Source organism: Suncus etruscus, chromosome 6 (genome assembly GCF_024139225.1).
Source record: "Suncus etruscus isolate mSunEtr1 chromosome 6, mSunEtr1.pri.cur, whole genome shotgun sequence".
In the NCBI taxonomy this organism is placed as follows: Eukaryota; Metazoa; Chordata; class Mammalia; order Eulipotyphla; family Soricidae; genus Suncus; species Suncus etruscus.
In genome coordinates this window covers 46,539,271-46,564,438 of record NC_064853.1, presented here as the reverse complement: position 1 = coordinate 46,564,438, position 25,168 = coordinate 46,539,271, and the positions used below count along the sequence as shown (strand labels likewise).

General features: G+C 39.1%; 1 protein-coding gene and 1 non-coding gene across 5 annotated transcripts in view; both read right to left on the bottom strand.

Annotated features, from left to right (window-relative positions):
* PUM1 (pumilio RNA binding family member 1) overlaps positions 1–25,168 on the bottom strand; it is a 141,791-nt gene that overhangs the window by 32,668 nt on the left and 83,955 nt on the right. For 2 of the 4 annotated variants that reach the window (XM_049774638.1, XM_049774639.1), the window contains exons 8-14: positions 19,296–19,386; positions 17,179–17,280; positions 13,479–13,630; positions 8,342–8,480; positions 5,373–5,516; positions 4,504–4,800; positions 2,599–2,835 (exon numbers count right to left, since the gene is read on the bottom strand). In XM_049774638.1, coding sequence (XP_049630595.1) covers positions 2,599–2,835; positions 4,504–4,800; positions 5,373–5,516; positions 8,342–8,480; positions 13,479–13,630; positions 17,179–17,280; positions 19,296–19,386 — 1,162 coding nt within the window. Of the gene's footprint in view, positions 1–2,598; positions 2,836–4,503; positions 4,801–5,372; positions 5,517–8,341; positions 8,481–13,478; positions 13,631–17,178; positions 17,296–19,295; positions 19,387–25,168 lie in introns of all 4 variants that reach the window. The other 2 variants (XM_049774636.1, XM_049774637.1) reach the window with 2 other exon arrangements.
* Positions 8,157–8,232, bottom strand: LOC126012463 (small nucleolar RNA SNORD103/SNORD85). Its single transcript, XR_007496930.1, has one exon. It is a non-coding gene; the product is annotated as a small nucleolar RNA SNORD103/SNORD85 (small nucleolar RNA).

Here is a 25,168-nt window from a genome sequence, read left to right as displayed (position 1 = left end):
GAAACATATACCTTATTTTACCTTTAAGGCTAAAATACTATTCTTGCAGACCTTGTTAAATAAATATTCAATGTGAGATGACAAAATTAAAATGTTTAAATAAAGAAAAAATATGATTTCTGAATCTGATAATACAGTAGGTTAAGCACTATCCTGGCCAAATCATGTAAAATGATATACAAAGAGATTGCAAGTTTTGGAGTTAAAAACTTTGGACTACATCTACTGAAAAATAAAGAGCGAGGCAAGATATTTAAGTTCATTTCCTCTCTCTGTGTCACTGACCTGATAATGATCATTCCAGAGTTCAGAACCCAAAACCAGAGAGAGGTTCTTCAATAACACTTTTTCAATAAAGGTTGATTCTTTCATCTACTTAGTAAAATGACATTTTTATCTACTCCTTCTAACCTTGCATTAACCATGTGTATATTTCAGTTATCCCATTCCAGTAGACTGGAGTTGTTCTGAAAAATATCTCATCCCCTTAAATAGCTGATACAGGTATTATTATGGAATGTTCTAACCATTTATTTTAAAAAGGTTATACCCATGTATATCCTGAAACAATGAGTTCTACCACTGTAGTTTCTACCATATAAAACTTCAGGTATATTCATTACACTATTTTTGCCTCATCTCTTTCAAATAGATAATGCTCTTATATCTTAGAATACCTGTAAGGCTTTTATTCTTTCATAAATCATTCTCCATTCTCATCTTCTGAAATCAAAGCACAGTAGTTTTCTTCAGTCAGCCCTCATTTCTAAATACTTAAAGCTACGTCTTCATATTTTTAAGGTAGGATGGTTGGGTCATACCCAATGGCTTACTCCTGGCTCTGAGAAATATATGCAGAAGTGGGGCTAGAGTTGGCTTGGCCATGTGACAAAGCAAAAACTTCAGCCTCTGCCCTTTAAAATTACTTTTAATCTTACTGATTATTAGCTGAAGGAAGTACTTGCAAGTCATAAGTTTTAAAGTAATCATGATACCTCAAAATAGGTTCATCAAATAAAAATATCTAGAGTTTGGTGGGGGAGCCTGGCAAGCACACATATTTTGATATAAATCTATAATTTATATCAAAACAATACCATCTCCAAGGACTCAGGAAAATGTTCAGGGGTACATATCTCACATACAAAAGGATGGGAGGGGCCGAGGTGATAGCACGTGACCGATCCAGAACAAGCCTGGGTTCAATCTCTGGGGTCCCACATGGTCCCCCAAGCCTGCCAGGAGCGATCTCTGAGCACAGAGCCAGGAGTAACCCCTGCACACCACAAGGTGTGACCCCAAAACAAACAAACAAAAAAGACAGGAGGTTCTACTAAATATATTATCCTCATGACGCTGAGAATGGTTCTGCCTTGTCCAAGCAGCTTTACATCCCATGGCTGATGATTGAGTCATCCAGTCCAGTGCACAAGGAGTGACCCCCAGAACATCTGGGGACCACCTAGGATGCCGAGAATTGAACATAGATTGGTCAAGTGCAAGGCAAACACCTCCTTTTGTCCAAAATAAGTATCTTCTTAATAAAGTAATCATGCATGATTTTTCCCAGGACAGTACTGATTAAGCTTATTATGATTAAAGCACCCATTCCCTCCTCAAACTATCCTGAATAGCAAAATAAACGGTATGGGCAATGAATACCTACATGTCAATTTCCCTATCTATGAAATAAATCAGTACTTTGAAACTGAAACAATCAATTGTAAGAACAAAGAATGTACCATGTTCCTGAGATCAAAAAATAATTTCCCATCTCTAAAAATTTTGCCACACTAAATTATTTCATATACTATGCTGGCTTAAATTTTCCTTTTCTGAGGCCCGGAGAGATAGCACAGCAGCATTTGCCTTGCAAGCAGCCGATCCAGGACCAAAGGTGGTTGGTTCGAATCCCGGTGTCCCATATGGTCCCCCATGCCTGCCAGGAGCTATTTCTGAGCAGACAGCCAGGAGTAATCCTGAGCACTGCAGAGTGTGGCCCAAACACCAAAAAAAATTTTTTTTTCCTTTTCTATCCACTTTCTCTATAATCTCGATAGTAACATTCAAAAACACCTATATCTACCTTGGAAATACAAGCTACTCATAGCACATTACAAGTTTTAGAATGTCAATGCCACTAATTTTTAAGGACAAAAATTTGGTAAAATGTATTATGTGAAGATATTAAGCATAAGCCTAAAAAAATAGCCTGAAAAAAAAGCAAAATATTAACTATGAAACTTTAGTTATGAGATTGTGTAAATACATTCTTTTCCTCTGTCTCTACATTTTCTAGTTTTACTTAAACCTGTACTGTGTTTATTATGAAAGATTCTAAGTAAGTAGTCAAGGACAAGACGTCCACACTAAATCTGAAGTGAATATAGAGGGGTTGCATCCAAATTTCATTAACCCCAAATCTGTTGTGCTGTCTAGGTATAGACTAATAACATAAAGCACTTAAAGAAAGTACAAAACACTCAGGACACTTCTAGTATAAAGGGATTGTTACCTTTGCATATGCAAAGTAATACTAATGTCATCAATGACCGGAGATTTCCAGAGTTCAGGGTGTGTTAGAGTAATGGTTCTTACCCAGGTTTAAGCTTGAAGAGGATCCATGTGAAGAGAGGGAAGGAGGTGGTGTCTGTGAATGTCCTGGCCCCTGACTAGGGAGAGGCATGCCCACGGGTCCAGGAGAGGAGGAAAAGCTAAGGCCGTTATAAAAACTGTGTCCAATGGGGGTCAAGCTGCTTGATGTCCTCTTATAAAGGTCACTGCTGCCAGTCAAGGAATCACGGCGGGAGCCACTGCCAGTGTTGGAGTTTGCAACTAAAATGGAAATTAAACAATGCAGATAAGAACAGGCCTGTTCTTGGAAGAACAAGCCCAGTGACCTGTTCCTAACATTTTGATCAACTCCTTACCACCGCAAATTTGTCAGCAGAGACAGCCTATCTCTACTTGTGACAATTCTAGGGTCAGGTAAACTAATAAGAGGACATGGCTTAATAGTTAACATAAAATTCTTGTTCAAACCATCACACATTTACTAAATTTACCCCCTTTTGTGTCACGTATTATGGGATAGGAAAAGTTTATAAAGCTCTGATGGCCACAAAAACTATGGAAAAAGTGAAAGAAAATGGGCTAGAAAGAACGCCTTCCATTAACCCAAAGGTTCCAGTAGACAACAGAATACAGAAAAAAAAAGATATGTAAATGGGGTATTGTCCCACTACACAAGACATCTTTGAAAGCCCTGTTTCTCAATAGGTTAAATCAAATCAACTGTCCCCAATTCCAACTTCAGATACTTTCTCTCACACATGCTACTGTTTTGCAGTAACATTACTTTACCAGTATTGCAGTTATTCCATGGTTTGTTTCACTATGTTCTAGGGTTTTTTTTTTTAACTCCTAACGAAAGTCTTTAAAATCTTGTTCTAGGTCTGGAGAGAGAGTGCAGCGGTAGGGTGTTTGCCTTGCAAGTAGCAGACCTAGGACCAACAGTGGTTCAAATCTCGGCATCCCATATGGTCCCGCATGCCAGTCAGGGGTGATTTCTAAGCACAGAGCCAGGAGTAACCCCTGAGGACGGCAAACAAACAAAAATCTTGTTCTAATATTCCTTTTCTCCCTCTTTTCCTCAATATCCACCTTATTTCTTTTCAAAAGACTTGGAAAAATGCATTAACTCTTTATAGGTCTGCAGGCCAAGCACTCAAGTCTCAGCTATGTGGGCTGAAGTGTATAAGATATTAGGATCTGGGCCCGGAGAGATAGCACAGGGGCATTTGCCTTGCAAGCAACCGATCCAGGACCAAAGGTGGTTGGTTCGAATCCCGGTGTCCCATATGGTCCTCTGTGCCTGCCAGGAGCTATTTCTCAGCAGACAGCCAGGAGTAACCCCTGAACAATGCCGTGTGTGGCCCAAAAACAAACAAACAAACAGAAAAAAAGATATTAGGTTCTTTGATCGCCTCCCTCAGTATTTAACATATACCTGTCTTCTTGCCAATTATATGCGAATCTCCTATAGGTTTCTTCTTCTTTTTTTTGGTTTTTGGCTTTTGAGGCCACACCCGCCGTTGCTCAGGGGTTACTCCTGGCTGTCTGCTCAGAAATAGCTCCTGGCAGGCACGGGATACCATATGGGACACCGGGATTTGAACCAACCACCTTTGGTCCTGGATCAACTGCTTGCAAGGCAAACACCGCTGTGCTATCTCTCTGGGCCCCTATAGTTTTCTTCTAATCACTGAAACATACTGACAAAAATAAAAACAACCTGAGCATAAACCTAAAACAGGTTCCAGCTTTTATAATTTGAACTCAACAGTCCATCAATCTCAAAGATTTGTGGAAAGTCTGAATTCCCCCAAGACATAATCCAGATCTGTCTGTGGTATCTTCCCAAGGCTCCATGCACTGTCAGTATTCCAAAGGGTGTACAAACAATAAACATTCAATTTAAGAGCACATCAGTCTGATCTCTACCTGCTGTGCCAAATCCTCCAAGGGCCGATCCCAGGGTGGCTCCAAGAGAGCTGCTGCTTCCAAATCCCAGTGATGTGTTGGCAGGCTGGGCAGAGCCCTGAGAGAAGAGGGAGCTGCTCTGTGAATTGCTGCTCAGAGAGTTGTTGCCATAGAAAGAGCTGGATGCCAGGTTGTTGTTGGGCTGCTGCTGGGGCTGAGGCTGAGGCTGTTGGGTTCCTAAAGGGCGAAATGGTCCATTTGTTGTTCCAGCAAGACCACCAGCTGCTCCATTTGCTGAAGCTGCAGCCGCTGCAACAGCTATGAAGAAGAAAGTAAACCATTTGGCTAGGAAGAGAATAGGCTACATTCCAAATTACATTGTTATTCTTTTTTGAAAAGCTTTTAATGCTGCCATATTTTTCAAAGCAACACAAACCTTATAAAGCACTAGAAAATCTGTCTTTGGTCCTTTAATCTGAAGTTCCCATTTTATATTTCAACTTTGAATTAGAACTCAAAATTACCATTGGACCAAACTGACCATATTAAGAGCTTTAAAGAATCTGTGACTTAAAACAAATATAAAATATAAACTTAAAAAAAAAAAAACAAACTACTTCCTAAAAGCTAAAAACTCCACTCATATCCTGTAAACACTTTTTTTCTAGAATCATTTTAATAAACCAATTACTAACATTCCTCAAATTCCCAAGACATCTAACCATGTTGTTCTCACTTGCAGTTAACCAACTATTACATGCTACTACCATAATCAGAATCTACTGGTATCACTTGCATACAGAGAATTGCTGATTAACTGTATTTCAACATATAGTAAGAACTTTATCTCTTGCCCCCTGTAGCTCTATTCACTAAGGAGTATAACTCACCTGCTTGTGCGGCTGAGGAGCTAATAATGACTGGGGCAGGAGCTACAAGTCGAACAGGAGCTCCAAGACCATTTCTTGCTCCTGCATTCACTACAAGTGCACCAGTTTGGTCATAATAAGCAGCAGGAGCCAAGACCGGATAACCTAGGAATATTGAGTCAATAGATTAAGTAAAATATTATATGTATAAATAGTTTCTGGATAGGAGAATATTATAAATAGTCACAAGCTCTACTTTGGGGAAAGATGTATTTGTCTGCTTTGGGGGCAGAAACTTAAAGTGACATCATGACTTCAATGTTTAAAGACTTATATGACACTGGATCTCAACTCATTTACATTCCTAATAAAGTGAAAAAAGTAGTACTTGTTGCAAAAGCTCTATGAAGATTAGGCTGAAAAAAAAAATGTATGAAAAGTTCTAGTCTGATATCCAATAAATACAAAGTTGAGCAGTCATTTATTAGCCACTAAATATTTGGATGGATTTCGGTAGAATAGAGAATACTATTACTAGCAGTTATAAATTGAATCAAACCCTCAGAAAGCTCTTGCTTTCTTGAGTACACAAATAACAAGGCATAGAAATGATTACATTCATAGTCCTTCCATACTACATGATAATCTAAGAAAAAATAGTCTACAATTTCCTGAGTTTTTTTTTGGGGGGGGGGGATTGTTTGTTTTTTATTTCCTGTTTTAACAAAAAAAAATACCTCATAGGGTTAAATGAGTCAAATCTTTCAATACCATACAAGATGGATATCTCCAAATCCTAGTCATCTGTTTGAGAAATAAGTGTCTTCCTGAAAACAGAGCAATAGCACAATGATAGGGCATTTACCTTGCATGCGGCTGATCCAGGACAGACCTATGTTCAACCCCTGAGTGTCACCAGGTGTGGATCCAAAACAAAAAAAATTAAGTGTCTTCCTGAGAAAACATATTTAGCAACTAACAAAAGAAAATGCAATATTGCTCCTTTTTTGCATAGGCACATTAAAATGGGAAAATACTAATACAAATAAGATCCTATCTAATAGAGATTGGAACACGCAAATCTTGTAGTGCAAAGGGACCTTACACCCTGAACATTGACATAACGACCTGGCACAGGCCTCAGAAGAAAGGACATTTTCCATTCACCCCTGAACCAGGGAAGCCATCCACGAAACATCCAGGTTTGTCTATAACATCACCTGGAAGCAATCCTCTACCACGGAAGACCCTACCACTGCTCAGACATCGACCTGCTCAAAAGCGACTTCCCTTAACACTGAGAAGACTTAACAACAACAACAACCTGCTTACAGGACAGGGCTCTCTGCATTGCCCTTTAATGGTGAGGTGAAACAAGAGGACGCTCCACATCCTGACTTCAATGTAGGATATACAGATTCCAGGATCTTTAATACAGAAACATGATACCAACAACAGAGACTGTGCGTAAAATAAAAGTGTGTTGGCACTACAGACAATGTCTTGGATTGGACGATCTAGCTTGCCTGGAGCCTAGAGTTGGTCTTGTGCCAGGAAACTTCAGGGGTTGGGTCTCTTTGTATTTAGGCCAAGGTTATTCCTTTCCATTCCCCTCATATTTTGGTGGGCCTATGCAAACAATTGCCACTCTAACACCGTTTTTACTGTGCTCCTTTGACTCTAATCCTTAAAAAAAAACACTTAAAATTTGAGGTTAACTTAAGCTAATATGCATGTACATAGAAATGTAAAAAATACTATGCCTCTAATGATTAAGGAGTTACGTTAAGTTTTATGGCTTTAGATTGCCTTGTGTGCTGTTAAAAAATATTATAATGTGTTACAATCTGGGGACTTGAGGGACAAAGTAATTGTACATGGATTCTGTTTTATTTATTTTAATGTTCTTTGGCTGAAAGTTCAAAGTTAAGATATCAGCAAGGGAAGTTCTTCTGAGAATTATTTTATGGGTGATTGTCATTCCACTGTAAATTTACCTTGTCCTCTTTCTTTGCATCTTTGTTCTCATAATTAAAAAAAAAAATTAAAAAAAAAAAAAAAAAGAAATGCAATTTAAGTTACTCATTGACCTCAAATATTGATCACTTAATCTAGTTATTCTCTCTGATCAATAGAAATCCATGATTTAATACTGAGGTCTCATCAGGACCTGTTTCAAAGGAAGAACCTCAAAAACTCCAATACATGTAACGATCAAACACCAGGTGATAGTGAGCCAAGAATTTGCAATGATACTGCCTGCTATTAACGATCCTGAGGGACAAAGTAAGATAGTCGTCAAAGGAGCAGTATAGAGATTCACTTATCCACAAAATCAAAAATTAAGGCTGTCTCACGTCAGAAAAAAAGTCATAAAATTTTCCTATAGATAGATGGACATGGAAACTATTATGCTGAGTGAAGTAAGTCAAAGGGAGAGAGAGAGACACAGAATAGTCTTACTCATCTGTGGAAATTAAGAAAAATAAAAGAGCTAGAGACTATAGAGATGAGGGCTAGAAGGACTGGCCCACAATATAAAGTTTACCACAAAGAGTGGTGAGTGCAGTTAGAGAAATAAATACACTAACAACTTTCATGACAATGGTAGTAATTGAGAGAAATAGAATGCCTGTCTTGAATATAGGCAAGAGGTGGGGGGAGAGGGAGATGGAGGGCATTGATGGTGGGAATGTTGCACTGGTAAAGTGGGGTGTTCTTTCTTTTATATAACTAAAACCCAGCTACAAACATGCTTGTAATCATGATGCTTAAAAAAAGATATTTATAAAATAAAACAAAAAGACTGGCTCAGAACAATCTTACTCTCATCAATGAACTGTAGTCTAAGTGAGGGCAAGTGAATGTCATCCTTGCCAGTCACCAAATTGGACATGCTTATATAAATTAAAAGTGCTACTTATTTTCCTCTGAAACTAGCAGTAAGACTTTCTTTGTACCAAGTATCAGAAACAACAATGCAACCTCACCTGGCATGCCTGCTGCTAGTCCTTGTCCAAAAGCAAGGGCAGAATTCACTGCTGCAGCTGCCACTAGTGGATCTGTTTGCTGTCCTTGCTGGTTCTGATTTGGGGTCAAAGGACGCTGACTGGCTCCTCCACGGAGAACCTGGGAGACAAAAATGTATTAACTACTTTCATCTCATTGGATAGCTCCATGATCTATGACATATTAAGTTAAACTGTTCAACTTTTAAAAATTAATTGTTGAAAGACCAGAGTGAATATACAATGAGTAGGATGTTTGCCTTGTACATAGCCAACCTGGGTTCAATACCCAGCATTCCATGTTTCCCCACAAGTCAGCCAGGAGTAATCAATGACCATCAGGTGTGGCCCGACTCTCACCCCCTCCAAAAAAAGGGTCGAAAACATTTTTCCAATTTTAATTGTTTTATATAGAAGTTAGAAAAAAAACAGAGAGAGAGAGAGAGAGAGAGAGAGAGAGAGAGAGAGAGAGAGAGAGAGAGAGAGAGAGAGAGAGAGAGAGAGAGAAACATGAGAATAATAGGTAGAGTGCTTGCCACACACAGCCAACAATTTCAATTCCTGGCATCCCATATGGTTCCCTAAGCACCGCCAGGAATAATCTCTCCATTGTTCAGTGTGATTCTCAAAATTAGAATGAAGCAAACAAAACATTAGCATTTGATTAAAGATGTGTGAAGAGGAACATTATTAACCACTAAAAAATACTAATTAAAAAAGAATAATTATACACAACACTTTTGTCAAGAGGAAAACTGTGGTTATTTAACTCCCCCCACACATAATTCCTAGTCATATAAAATTAGTGAGAAAAATGGATATATTGCTGATTGTTGAATGTATTTGTTATCAGACACAATGGCTGGTACTTTGTAGGTGATTAATTTTCAATAGCTAATTATCATTATTTTTAGATAATTTCTTAAATATCTAAGGGGCATTTCTGAGGGGCAAGAGGGAAACTGGGGACATAAGTGAAGGAAAGCAGGCACTGGTGAAGGGATTAGCACTGGAACATTGTATGCCTAAAACGCAATATGAATAACTTTGTTATTATGGGTATTCAATTAAAAACAAATACACACAGAAGCCAGAGATACAGCAATTCCTTAGAGTTAAAATTTTTCTTTAGAACTAAAACAACAATAAAAGCCCCATTATTATAGACTTCTGTCTGCTTATAAACTGAAATAAAAAAAAAACTATAGAGAGGGTAGTGGGCAAGGTGTCTGCTAATCTAAGGGACAGGTAAGACTAATAAACTTTGTCTTATTCTATAGAGGGAGGAGACAAGGGGGGTGTCCACACCCCACAGTGGTCAAGAGCTCTTGGCCCCATACTCAAGGATAACTCTTGGTGTGCTGGGGGACCATATGGAATGTCAGGGGTCAAACCCAGGTTGGCTGTGTAGATGACAGTGCTCTACCAGCTCTGCTATTCTATGACTCCAGCCCTAATGAGCCCTATTTAATGGAGAGCAACATGTTTCCTTCCTGTTGACTCAAGGAATCTTTGTGGATTCCTTAACTAATAATTATTAACTAGAACCTAACAAACAATAAAAGTTCTAAAATCGGCAGGCAATTTCATAAACTTTCATTTCATCAACAATTGTCAAGGAGACCTTATGGAAACAATTACATAAAATTTTACTGATAGCATTTTAAAATCTGATCAACAGTTAACTGAATATTTCAAGGACATGGGGTCATCAGGGATCACACACAACAGTGTTCAAGGGCTTACTTCTGGCTCTGCACTCAGGGATGACTCCTGGCAGGCTCAGGGAACCATATGGGGTACTGGAGCTCAAACCTCAGTAAGCAGTGTGCAGAGCAAATGCCCTACACACTATGCTCTCTTTGGTCATATCACAATTATAAAAAGTTCCTGCAATTACTCAGGCAAAATACAAAGGCCAAAAGGTCAAAATAAAAATTTGAGAAAAGCTTCTTTTGTTTGATTCTCGTTTTGGGGTCAGTATGTAAGGGTTCTTCTAGCTCAGAACTCAGAAAATACTCCAAGCAGGTTCAGGGGATAATATAGGATACTGAGGATCAAATCCAGGTCAGCCATGTGCAAGGCAAATGCCCTACTTACTTTTCTATCTCTCCAGCCCAACTTCTCTTTATAATGTTATAAAGAACCAAATTTTCCTAAAAGTGAAGTCAGAAAAATAAAAAGTAACTTTTGTGTAGTTGCACTTTTATTTATGGATAACAGAGGAAACCGGGTTACAAATGATAACTGCATCCATTTTATACTTAAGGAATCTGCATTCAATAAAATTACGTAACTTGCCCTACTGCAATCCAGTGGAAGAACAGCAACTGTATCTACTTTTTTAAACTACAGACATTACAGTATGACCAGACAACATGTACATTGCAAAATTAAGGCTGCATGATCAAATCCTAACAATTATCATCTGTATACATCTGTTATAAAAAGTCCAGTGTAAAGTGAGAAATTTATCAAAATTAGATTAAGGGGCAAAGAGATAGTACTAAGAGTAAGCTTTCTAGTTGCCCACTTGGGTTCTATGCCCACACCACATATTGTCCCCCACGCACAGTAAGAGTAATTTCTGAGTATAGAGCTCTGAGCACAGTTGAAAAGGCCCACAACTCAAAAAGTAAACAAATGAATAAAGAAGATGAATTATATAGAACACAAAAATACTTCAATAGAACAATACTTAGTGGTGCAGAGTGATAGCAGGTAAAGTGATTACCATCCAGGCAGCCAACCTGAGTTCAAATCATATAATCCCCTAAATCCACCTAGAGTAATAATTTTTGAGCTCAGAGCCAGAAGTAAACTTAAAGCATCACCAAGTGTGGCCCAAAAACCAAATCAAACCAAATCAAAACAGACAAATCAATGAAAATAATCATACTTATTTTCCTTCTTCAGTTTGTGAAATACATTTTAGTTGACAATTATGGGGTTGGAGTACAGCAGGTAGAGCTTGCCTTGCTTGTAGCTGACCGAGATTTGATCCCTGGGACCCAATATGTTCCCTCAAGCCTGCCAGGAGTGATCCCTAAGCACAGTACCAAGAGTTAGTCCCGAACACAGTTGGATGTGGTAAAAAGAAACAATAATAATAAATAAAATTAATGATTATTTTAGTCTTCAAACCCATAATTATCATTTAAGCATGATCTTCAAGGACCCAAGATTAGGGGAATAATGGATTAAGGTTAGAGTCACAATGCCCTATTATATATATATAAACCCTCAGTTTGTCCTTCAACTTTTCCCTTTTGGGAGGTGGTTCACAACCAATGGCGCTCAGAAATTACTCCTGGCAGGCTCAGGAGACCATGTGGAATGTGGGGGATCAAACCTGAGTTGGCATGTGCAAGGCAAATGCCCTACCTGCTGTACTACTGCTCTGACCCCCCTCAATAAACACATATTCTGTTCCTATGCCCATGGAAGGCCACAAGGTATGTGCCTTACAACACAAAATAAAAATAAGCAAAAGTTAATCATAAAAGCAAATCATAAAAGCCAGAGAAATAGCACAGCGGTAGGGCATTTGCCTTGCAAGAGGCCAATCCGGAACCAACGATGGTTTGAATCTTGGCATCCCATATGGTCCCCCGTGTGTTCTGGAGCAATTTCTGAGCACAGAGCCAGAAGTAACCCCTAAATACCACCAGGTGCGGCAAATACATGAAGAATAACTACAAGTTATTAATATTATTTTAAAATGATAAAAAAGAAGTATTAAATAAAACTAACATAAAAATTGCAAGAAATATTATGTAAACCATAGAGAAACCCCCAATTTAGTAAAGCTGAATGGCAAATATTAATTATTTATTTTAATTTTATTATTATTATGTTTTGTTTTTGGGCCACACCCAGCGGTGCTCAGGGATTACTCCTGGCTCTGTGCTCAGAAATCACACCTGGCAGGCTCAGGGACCATATGGGATGCTAGGAATTGAACCCCAGTTGGCTGCATGCCGGGCAAATGCCCTACGACTATGCTGTCACTCTGGCTCCTTGGTTTATTGTTTTTAAGGAGACGATTATATGAATTAAACCCAGAGCTACACACATGGAAGGCAAATAATCATTCTATCCTAACCTATTTCCCTTGCTTCCACTGATTAGGTTTTTGGTGAGGTTTTTGCCCCCTTTTGTTGGGGAGAGGGAAGGGAGTGGATGGTTTGAGGTTATACCTAGATGCAATCAAGACTCATGCCTGGCCATACACAGAATCAAATCAGGTTGTCTATGTTTTTTAACAAGAGCATTATGGGTGACACCCCCTCCTTCTCTGGTTTTCTAATTCGTCACAATTTTTGGCAATAAATAGGTATTATTCCAGAAAGCATTTTCATCATTAAGTACTTAACTTTACTCTTAACTATTAATTCAATTATAAAGTATAGGCCCAAAGTGAGAGTACAGTGGTTAGGAGGCTCGCTTTGCATGTGGCCCCTGAACCCACCAAAAGTGAATCCTGAGCACAAAACTAGATGTAAGCTCTGAATGTACTGTGTGTGGTTAAAAAAAAATACATATTACTATGTTAAAACAGAAATACCAGGAGCTGAACAGATAGCACAGCGGTAGAGCATTTGCCTTGCATGCGGCAAACACAGGAAGGACCCCGGTTCAATTTCCGGCATCCCATATGGTCCCCCGTGCCTCCCAGGAGCAACCCCCGAGTACCACCGGGTGTGGCCCATAAACCAAACACCAAAAAAACAAAAGATTTATATCCAACAAATAGTTAAAATATATTGTTTAAATAACAAGTATACCTCATCTGGCAGCAAGTACTGGTAAAATAAATAGCCAGAGGGAAAGAGAAAGGTACTAGCAGGTGGGAAGAAAATTTACTATAAGAATGCTTATTCTGCCCTCTTGCTAACCTCTGTACTCTTGACCAAAAAATCTTTTAGGCATTTTTCTCTTATATTACCTCAAGTAATTACACTAACCAAGAACCTGATACATAAAATACATCCAGTATACAGAGTTTTAAGTCAGAGTCTGAATTCAGATACAAATATGCTGGAGGGAAGTCACACATTCATTCTTATGAAACTAACATTTTTCACATATAAATGGAAGTCAGCTTTGTTTCACCAACCTGCTGCTGCCCTTGCTGAGCCTGTGGGGTGGTCTGCTGATTAGCAGAATTAGTGGCTGCGGCAGCGGCAGCGGCTTGCTGCTGGAAAAGACTGGCAGGGTAGACACCCCACGGAGTAACTCCATAATACTGGTGAGGAACTACAGCAGGGCCTGAAATAGCAAGAGCCAGGGAAAAAAGTTTAGAATAATAACTATCTCAGGATTTTCAAAACAAACAAACAAACAAACACCTAATTTGGCATGTCTTGTCATAAAACATTAATAAATTAATAATTAATAAATACAGTGGCTGATAATGGTTTATCATTCATTCTTTTTTCAGAAAATGAAATACATTAAATAAGATTTCACACAGCAATCTTCTAAAGTCAGTAATAATACACCAGCCTTAAAGAAAGAATCTAGAAAAAGACACACACCGCAGATATCAAAATAGATTTAGAAGTTATAAGATGTGGGCTTAAAAACAGGTGGAGGCACATTAAATTTTGAAAATCACCCACATCCCAACACAGGGTGTGGAACTATTCTCTACTTCATAGGTCTCAGTCGCTCTTTCTCCCTCCAATGTTATCTTTTCTCACTTCCTTTTTATTAGAACTTCTTTGCTTCATATGGAAAAGAACAGAACAAACACAATGGGGCCAGAGCTATAGTTCAAATAATAGAGAACATGAATGAACAAAGTCCTGAAATTGATTCCAGCACTGCATGGGATCTAACCTCTAACCTATCCAGATGTGAGAGGTTAAAAAGCAAAAGGAGTCAGAGATAGCATGGAGGTAGAGCTTTTGCCTTGCATGCAGAAGGACAGTGGTTCAAATCCCAACATCTCATGTGGTCTCCCGAGCCTGCCAGGAGTGGTTTCTGAGCACAAAGCCAGGAGTAACCCCTGAATGCTGCTGGGTGTGATCCCCACCCCCCCAAAAAAAAGAAAAAAAAGGCGAAAGAAAAGAACAGATGGATGAATTAAACTTAAGACAGGAAGGTGACATGCTTTTTCCCTGAGAAAGAAAGAATACAGGGTGGATGAGTTAGAAAGGAGGTAAATGGAGAATGTGCGCCAAAGTGAAGGAACAAAAACAGAAGATGGAATTGTGCCTAACTCAATGAAATGACTATTAGGGACACAAAAATCCACTTTTCATCTTAAAACGATAAAACTCAAAAGTACCTGCTGGACCACAGTGATATAATATGGTTGGCAGTACACTTGTCTTGCACATAATCAGGCTGGGTTTAATCGCTGGCATTCCATATGGTTCCCTGAGCAACACCTGGATTGATCTGGGTATAGAGCCAGAAGTAAACCCTGAGCACTGCTAGGTATGACTCAGAAACCAAAATAGATAAATGTCAAAGAACTTCCTTCAGACATTGATTTGGAGGGTGAATCTGCACTCCTAGCAGCATATGGGAGACCACACATAGGGTACCAGAGCGTGAACACAAGTCAGCTAGGTGCACAGTAAGATCCCTGCCCACTGTACTATCTCTCTGGCCCTAATCACTGTAACTTTTTGTTTTTTGGTTTTAGGGTCACAACCAGTGGTGCTCAGGGGACCATATGGGATGTCGAGATTCCAACCACCATCAGTCCTGGATGGGCCAAGTGCAAGGCAAACACCCTACAACGGTGCCATCTCTCCAGCCCCCGCCAATCACTGTATTTTAAAAACATGTCAAAGTTGAAACTAAATTTACACAAAAACATTGCCATCTGATTCTGTCAGTTAAGTATTCTAAAACAAAACTAAGCATTTTAACTTATTCCAAATCATCTCTTTGCCTTTTCAGACAACAAGCTACAGTTGCAATATCTCCCAGCAGAGCTGGCAATGAGGCAGAAGAGCTATGAAGACAGAATCTCAGACAGCACAAATCAAAACTACAATTTTTTAAAGATGGTAATAAGAATACCAAGACTGTATATTTAACAACTAACAACAAAGACAAAGGATCAAAGTAAGCTACTCTATTTGCTGAAACATACCTCCCATGTAGAACTTTCTTTAGATAACATCTAGTTTAAAATATTGATACTGTGGGCCCGGAGAGATAGCACAGCGGCGTTTGCCTTGCAAGCAGCCGGTTCAGGACCAAAGGTGGTTGGTTCGAATCCCAGTGTCCCATATGGTCCCCCGTGCCTGCCAGGAGCTATTTCTGAGCAGACAGCCAGGAGTAACCTCTGAGCACTGCCGGGTGTGGCCCAAAAACAAAAACAAACAAAAAAAAATTGATACTGTAAAATTGATGCCTATTAATACCTATAATTAATACCCAGTATAAAATATTTGCAAAGGAGACACACCACACCTGGTGGTATTCAGGGCTTACTCCTGATGGGGCTCAGGGGATGATATGGGGTGGTGGAGATCAAACCTAAATTGACCATGAGCAAGGCAAGTTTAGCACTCAACATGATAAACTACCTTGACAACTCAAGTTAACTGATTCCCCCTACTGAGTATTACAAACATAGATTAGACAAGGCTTAATTATACCTGATATGGCTCTGACCTTCCTAATTGGTGTAGCAGTTCCCCAAATTAATTAATTTAATGTCCTTATTTTTCAATATGTTTAACTTATTAGAACCTGAATGTTAAGAAAAATCTTATTATCATTTATGCACTAAAGATGAGTCCTTAAACTGGCCTACCAAGTATTTGTTTTAGTTATCTCCCCTATAATGGGTACAATGGTTTGAAATACTTGGGTTGCAAGGACCCCTCAACCCAACATGATCACTGCTAGAAAATACTGATTACAAGAAACAACAAACACACTGCTACCGCCCTACCAAGTGGTCTGCAGTGATTAAACCAACTCTGGTAAAAACTATAGTAAGTTATATTTTGTGGATTATGGCAGAAGTCAAACAAGAGGTTAAACCAAGGGGCAAAAGGGAAAGAGTTCTGTATAAAAACAATTTTTGTGGACAAAAATTGGGGGGAGGGGGTATCACAGAAGGTGATAGAAGCAACAAAAATAGGAATATGTAAGAGTCTAGGTAAAGTCTAAGAGCCAAAGAGAGAGTTCATCAGGAAGATGTCTGCCTTGATGGAAAGGAACTGGATTTGATCCCTATCACCATAAATGGTTCCATTAGTCCTGTCAGGAGTCATCAGTGAGTACAAAGTCAAGAGTAAACATTGAGCATTGCAGGGCATGGCCCCATAACAAACCAACGTGCCCATACACACACACCTCTACCCCAAAAAGACTAAAGCTCTAGATCAATGTTTTCAACCTATTTCCCTTCCTACAAGCTCTCCTCATCCTACTGGTCACTGCCTGAGTCTCATGATCTTACTTACATTTATGTGATTTTTCACCTGTGGCCCCCTTGGAATATCCTGGAGGCCACGGGGATTGAGAAATACTGCTCTAGACTATGGAGTACTAAAGGTAAGACTAAGAAAAAAAAGTCCACGAATATTAGCCAACAGTTACTCCATGGGTCAAAAGGATATATAAGAGAAGGATAGCTATTTGGACTTTAGGAATAGTCAAGTCTGAGATTACACTATCTCAAGGGTAGAGATAATGAACTGGCAGGCATGGTACTAAACATTATTAACAGAAATATCCACTGGAGATAAGGGTTTGTGAAATAGTATAGTCAAGAATGCATGCCTTTCTCAATCAACGTTATAGTACGCGAGAAAACTCCTTCATGCAGCAGAAAATCTCACCTAGTGTTGCTGCTGCAGCCAATCCAGCTGTGTAGGGGTCCGTTCCTGGGGGAGCAGCGCTGATGATGTATGGATTGGGGACAAATGCAGCGGGAGCTAAACCTGCTGAAAACATACCTGTCAGTAAAAACACAGGACTAAAACTATAGCCCTATCAAGAACCCACAGTTTAAGTATTCCTTCCAAGCTGCAGCTGAAGTAAATGAAAACAAAAAAGTTAATAATTGGCTAAAAGAGAACTTCTTAAAAAACTAACATGATCTTGAGTGCCTGAGTGGTGGTGCAGCGGTAGCGCATTTGCCTTGCATGTGCTAACCTAGGACAGACCACGGTTAGATTCCCCCGGATACCCATGTGGTCCCCAAGCCAGGAGCAATTTCTGAGCACATAGCGAGGAGAAAACCCCTTAGCATCACTGGGCGTGGCCAAAAACCAAAAACAAACAATCCCTACAACTCGTTTTTTCTTTTTGTCCATTTTTGGAGGGGGGGTCACACCTGGCAGCGCTCAGGGGTTACTCCTGGCTGTATGCTCAGAAATCACCCCTGGCAGGCACAGAGGACCATATGGGATGCTGGGATTTGAACCACAGTCCTTCTGCATGAAAGACAAACGGCTTACCTCCATGCTATCTCCAGCCCCGTTTTTTTTGTCTTTTTGCTCAAGAGTTACATTAAAACCACATATACTTTTCAATTTAGCACACTCTCTACAGGGGTCCTCAAACTTTTTAAACAGGGGGCCAGTTCACTGTCCCTCAGACCATTGGAGGGTCTGACTATAGTAAAAACAAAACTTATGAACGAATTCTTATGCACACTGCATATATCTTATTTTGCAATGAAGAAAACAAAACAAGATACAAATACAATATGTGGCCCGCGGGCCATAGTTTGAGGACCACTGCTCTAAAAGATTAGCAAACCCATATTAGGGCTTTTTTTTTTTTTTCCAAAGCTGTTTGAAATCGCTCCTGGCAGGCTCAGGGGACCATATGGGATGCCGGGATTTGAACCACTGTCCTTCTGCACACCTTACCGCTGTGCTATCTCTCCAGCCCCTGTTTAAAATACTTTATAATGGAATGAAGGGAAGGACTTAATTCCACTATAGCAATCTACTCAAAGATCAGATATGACTAATTATAGAGAACACTATCTGTAACTATAAAATGCAAAACCTGAATAAAGTCATGTATGCCTGGTCTTAATTTTCTAAGTTAGAAGCAACTCTCCTCCTCCCACCTTCCCCCAACATGCCACAATCCATGTGGAAATTTCCTTTCTATTAAATGAGTAATTTGGACATACATAAAGAAACATTTCTACAATGCTTGTTTACACATAAAGCACTTTGCTTCAAAGAGACCTTTAAAAGGTCGAGATGGGTAAGGAGAAGTTAGACAATAAGACAAAAGCACTTACATCAAAATTTCAACAACTGCTCTAGGAAAAGGGCAATGTTACTTTTAAAATGAGTAATTATCTGAGCATGCTTTTGTAAAATGTCAAGACATGCTCCTTGGAAATGGATTTGCAAGTACTAGTTGCAACTTAATAAAACTGAAAGTTGCTATGTTCACAATCTATACAACAACAAAGCCAAACTATTGTGATTTATTCTATTTCATTCAATCTTAACAAAGAAACTTATGTTAGTCACTATTAAGGCAAACTTAAAATCCTGAGACAGCTTAGGAAAGCAATAGCTGGATTCTAAGAAAATCTATAAACTGAGGTCAAGAAGGTGAGCTAGAATTCTTATTCTAAAATAAAGAATATGCGTTGAGGGCCCGGAGAGATAGCACAGTGGTGTTTGCCTTACAAGCAGCCGATCCAGGACCAAAGGTGGTTGGTTCGAATCCTGGTGTCCCATATGGTCCCCCCGTGCCTGCTAGGAGCTATTTCTAAGCAAACAGCCCGGAGTAACCCCTGAGCACTGCCGGGTGTGGCCCAAAAACAAAAAAACAAAAACAAAGAAGAATATGCTTTGACATAAGAGAAGCAGAGGAAGAATTTATCTAGACTTTCACAATCAGTCCACATTCCTGGGCTGACAATATTCAAATATCCCAAACTAGACTTAAGTTAGCATAGACACCTAGAATAAACACTTACCAATGTGTGGTTGGTGTGCAGCAAGGGCATACTGCTGTTGCTGAGCAGCTGTCAACTGCTGGACAGCAAGTGCATTAGGTCTTTGGAACAGCTATGGTAAGAAAAGAACAAGAAGTTAGAGAAACTATATTAAGAAAAAATTCTTAAAACCTTGTGTAGGCATCACATCTGATCAAAAGCAAAGCCTGATTGAAGGCACTCAAAAACTAAACCAATGTACTACAAAATCACTTACCACATTGCCCCTAAGAGTTGTGATGTCCCTTCTTTTTTGAACTCCATACAGTTTAAATTACTCCTCACCCACTTTTAGTTTGAAGAATATTAAAAGTGTACTTTGTCCTTGGGCTGACTCTTCCAGGAAAAAATGTTATTTGGCTATTTTTCTAGAAGCTTGCTCTAATAAAGATATTAGAAGATAGCCCCAACTGTCGGCACTCTAGAGTTTCTCCAAGTATATATTACAGAGCAGTAAAATAGCAGAAATACAGCTGTTATGAACAAAGCATAAAATATGAACTCAATCGATCATGTTTTAGTTCTCAAGAAAAAGGACAGACCTTGATACTAAGAATATTGCTAGATTCTGTTAAAGTCATCATTCACTCAAGAAATGGTCCTGAAATAGAGAATCCTTGCAAGGCACTGTGCAAGAACTATGAACACAACACTGAATAACTGTCTCCATTTTACTGTGAAAATGACCATGACAAAGAAAGGTGATGGCAATAAAATGTTACTCAATTGCCTTGGTGGACCTCCTTCTGAGAGGCCTTTTAAAAATCTTCATATCCATAAATCAGACTAAAAGAATAGTGAAGAGGGCCTGGAGAGGACCTTCAACATACCTATTCTTTCCACAGAATTTTTCAACAGTTCTACGGATATGACTACATGATGTGTAATACACCTGGTGCATTTTGAATTATATATGTCCCAATCAAAGACCTGATTGATTCAGATATTTAAAAACATCAGGGCCGGGCGGTGGCGCTGAAGGTAAGGTGCCTGCCTTGCCTGCGCTAGCCTTGGACGGACCGCGGTTCGATCCCCCGTGTCCAATATGGTCCCCCAAGCCAGGAGCAACTTCTGAGCACATAGCCAGGAGTAACCCCTGAGCGTTACCGGGTGTGGCCCAAAAACCAAAACAAAACAAAACAAAAAAAAAACATCAGAGGCCAGAGAAATAGTACAGTGGGCAGAGTGCTGGCCTTGCACAGAGTCAACCTGGGCTTGAACCCAGGCATCCATACGGTCCCCTTAGCACTGCCAGGTTAGGCCCAAATAACAATCCCTCCCCCCAAAAAAGAATAACATCAAATCACCAACTCGGCTTCATTATCCTTATAGCTGGTCAAATATTATCCTACGCATAAGAGATTTATTCTCAAATTTTAGTAGATTGACTTTAAATAAAAAGTGCATACACTCAACAGTCTTCCTTTGTTAATTCTATTTCATTTTTTTTTTAATCTGGTGTAAGGGTTGGAGTGATTATACACTGAGCAGAGCGTTTGTCTAGTCAACAAGGGTTATACCCCCCAGAATATGTTCCATATACTGTCAGGCTGATTCCTAAGTACAGAGCTAAGAATAATCCCTGAGCACCACCTGGTATAGTCAAACACCTCTACCCTCATCAAGTCTGTATCATCCAACCTAAAAAAAATTAGCTTTTACTTTAACTGTATGGATGTCACAAGGCTGGGGCCGGAGCAGTGGCACTGCCTTGCCCACACTAGCCTAGGACGGACCACAGTTCGATCCCCTGGTGTCCCATATAGACCCCAAGCCAGGAGCGATTTCTGAGTGCATAGCCAGGAGTAACCCCTGAGCCCTGAATCACTCACTGGGTTGGCCAACCCCCCACCCCCGCCAAAGTACACAAGGTTACTTTTGATATTTAAAGATATCCAAAATATTCTTTAATTTTAAATTTTAATTTATCTGAGAGATAGTACAAGGACTAAGGCGCTTGTCTCGTACACAGCTGACCCTAGTTTGATCCCTGACACCACATATGGTCCCAGAGCAATGGCAGAAGTAACTACCCAAAAAAGAGGAAAGGGTGGGCTCATATGATGACCAAAAAACAACAACAACAATAAAAAAAAAAAAGCACCTTTTTTTTTTTAAATTACACCTGGCAGTACTCAGGAACTATTCCTAGTAGTGCATGGGGTGCTGGAGTTCAAACCAAGGTTGATCACATGCACAACAAGTGTATTAACCACTGTCCTAAGGCTCTGGCCACCAACAGACTATTTTATAGGCAGTCAATAAAATACCTTCCAAGAAAACAATGGAATGTATTTAACATATAAAAACACTTCTTTAGTCTAAGAAAGGAACCAATTGCTACTATGTGTTAACTGATTTGTAACTTGATTTCAGAACAGTTGTTTCACCTAAAAAACTATTATTTTGTAGTAGTCCTATCAACAGGAAAAATCACTACGCAAACAAATAAAAACACCAAAAAAAGTGAAATACTTCCCAAATTTTTGCAAAGTAAAAATTCAGGTTTCCAAGGTAAAAATATCAGTCTCTGTAGTAAGACTTCTGGAATTGTTTAAGTCTAAATTCTTTGGAGACATTTAACATCTCAGATGCTGTACACCCTCTTACCCCACAATGAAGAAAATAACTCATTTTATTCAACAAACTTTCTCAGCAAGCATTAGTGCTATGGCATGGAGCTAGAGGAATAAAAATAATGCATTCAAAATATAACTCTTGGGATTATATCTGTCAGTCAGAAAAAGTATTCCAGAGATGGAGAATGTAAACAGCATTTGCATTCACACAGCTGGCCCAGGGTCCATCTGCAGAACTCGATATGATCCCAAGTAAAGAGCTAGTAGCAAGCCATGAGCACCATTGAATGTAGCACAAAAACAAAAAATTAAGAGAAAAAGAGAGGCCAAAGAGATATTATAATGGGTAAGATGTGGGACTTGCATGCAACAACATGGGTTCGATTCCCAGCACTCTATATGGTCTCCTAAGTCCTGCCAGAGGTGATCTCTGAGCAGAGTCAGAAGTAAGTCATGAGCACTGAGTGTGGCCCAAAATCAAAGAGAAGAAACAGTACTTCAGTATCATTCCATCGGTATTATCCTAATTTCATGTTTTATTTTTTAGTATTACATGTATTTTATTATCCTGTGTAATATCTGTAAATATGTACATCAATATATATAGAAAACAATTAGTACATATGGAGTCAGTTTGGACTTCCCAAATCTATGCTGCCACTTGAAAAGTAGGGACACATGCTGCAATAGCAGATCTATTACAGCACAGATTATACTGATCTTGACACATTCTACATGTAAATATACACTATTAACTGGAAAGACAATTTAAACAATAAAAGTGCATGTGAAGGAGACTCCAAATCCTCCAAGTTTTATACCTATGCCATCTACTGGTCAAACCACTGAACTCTCTTTAAGATTTTCTATATTTTACAATGCAAACCATATAAATAAAAAAAAAAAAACAGAACACTCAAAATTTTGTGAACTGTGCTTATATCAAAGCTGGTAAATAATTCACAAAGGTTACAATTTACTTAGGTAGAATTTAAAGTTGTCCAGAAACTGAATGCAAGGAAAAACTTTATCAATTTATCAGGACATTGAATAGGAAATAATTCAAAGCATAACATATAACCTATAAAAGCAAGCTGTTTTGACTTTCATATCTATTACATCTTACAAAGACATTAGTACTTGTTTATATTTATTCCAGAATGGAATTGAGGCAATTAAAAACAGCCAATATAGTGTCTGACATACAGTTAAGACTTCATAAAAGGTATCTACAAGCCATATCTGTTATTGGCTTTGGCATAAAAACATTACCATTGAGTTTTCTTAATCTGGAGGAATAAGATCTATTTGGAGGGAATGGAGTTGGTTTTTAGGCCACACGCTGCTGTTATCAGGGATCACTCCTGATGGTTCCAAGGGGCTGTATGAGGTACAAGGGGCTGAACCAGGACAACACACAAGGTAAGGTAGGTAGTGCCCTACCCAGAGTACTACAGTTTCGGTCCTGGAGGAGTAAGATGTCAGCAAGTCAAGCAATATGAAGTCAGCAAGCATGCATGTGCACACACTAAATATGAAGTCAGCAAGCATCCACGCGCATGCCCGCACACACACATACACACACGGATGCACGCACACACGCACAGACTCTTGGAGCCAGAAATCCCATTAATTTACGATGTAATAATACTCAGGAGAAAGATTCCATACGCTTCCTCCTCACTCTAGTGGGAAATTAACATATGCAAAGTACCTGAAACATTTCCTAATAGTAATGTTCTTTAAAATGAATGGGAAAAGCAGCTTTGCAGCTTCTGTGAGTCACTTTTAAGACTTCTGGGCCCTAGACAAGGTAGCTCAGGACATGGAGAAAGGAAAAGGTCCTTGTCAGACTTAATTAATCCCACTAAATATGTGATCATCAACTGTATCTTGCAGGGAAGAAAAATGTTCTTTCATTTTGATGGGTACTTTAACAGTATATTCCAAGAAGAAAAATGCTAGACATGCAGTGGACTCACAAGATGAGACAACTGCATGTATCAAATAATTTCCTATTTTGCCAGCACAAGATCCAAAGGAAACACCTAGAGCTAGAAAGCAGAACCAAGGCAGCTGCATTGCTCACAGTATCTGATCTTCATTTAGGCTCTAAGTTTAATTATGTCTTAAAACTCTTAAACCCAATACCCTGTCCTACTTACGAGACTATTGTCAGAATTCAAATAAATAAAGCCCTTTGAGGGCCCAGAGAGATAGCACAGCGGCGTTTGCCTTGCAAGCAGCCGATCCAGGACCAAAGGTGGTTGGTTCGAATCCCGGTGTCCCATATGGTCCCCCGTGCCTGCCAGGAGCGATTTCTGAGCAGACAGCCAGGAGTAACCCCTGAGCACTGCTGGGTGTGGCCCAAAAACCAAAAATTAAAATAAAATAAAGCCCTTTGAATCAATGAATGATAAGTCTACTCCCATACTCTTAAATAAGAGCCATTTCCAGTGATCCTAAGGCTGGCAGTTTTGTTTTCAGGACAGAAAGTATTCAAAGCCACCATGCTTGGCAAGGCTGGGAGAGGAAAATGTAAGAGGTAGTACTGGGGATTGAATTCAGAGTGTTGCAGCATATGCTCTGAACCACTTAAATTTTATCCCCAACACCAACTGGAGCTAGTCTCAATACATAACATTTGTGGAATGAATTACTAAATAAAACATCGATATCAAAACTTTTTAAATTGGATTATGAAGAACTGCCAATAACTGGCAAATGATAATAATGATCTTTGGTTTCACAATTATATATGAACCACATTGCCAAAACTTGTATTCCCTTTCTTTTGTTACTCTTGTGCTGAATAGAGGTAGAATTGGTTGTGTTGTTTGTACATGGTCATGGTGCTGTACCGGAAATGAGTTATGCAACCAAAGAATACAAAGATCAGTGCAATTGGAATAGCACTTGATAGGTGCCAATAACTTAACTCATGGTCTGATTCTTGTAAGATATGACTTTTACCTACCACAGAGGACCCAGGCTGCCAAATTAAGATTTTTTCCACATTTCTTTAGTAAATGGAATTTCATTCCAAAGTAAATGATATCTAGTTAATGTGAAAAACTAACATCCATACACTAAGAACATTAATTTCTTTTGAAGAAAATTATGTAAAATTTCCACAAAAATCAAGTAAGAATAACCTTTAGCTGACCCAACTGCTAGTCAAAAGTATCAGTTTAAGAAGGAACACTCATCTTAACAATGAGTTTTAGTGTATTTTTATACAATTTTATTAGATACACTAAATTAGGCTATTTATAG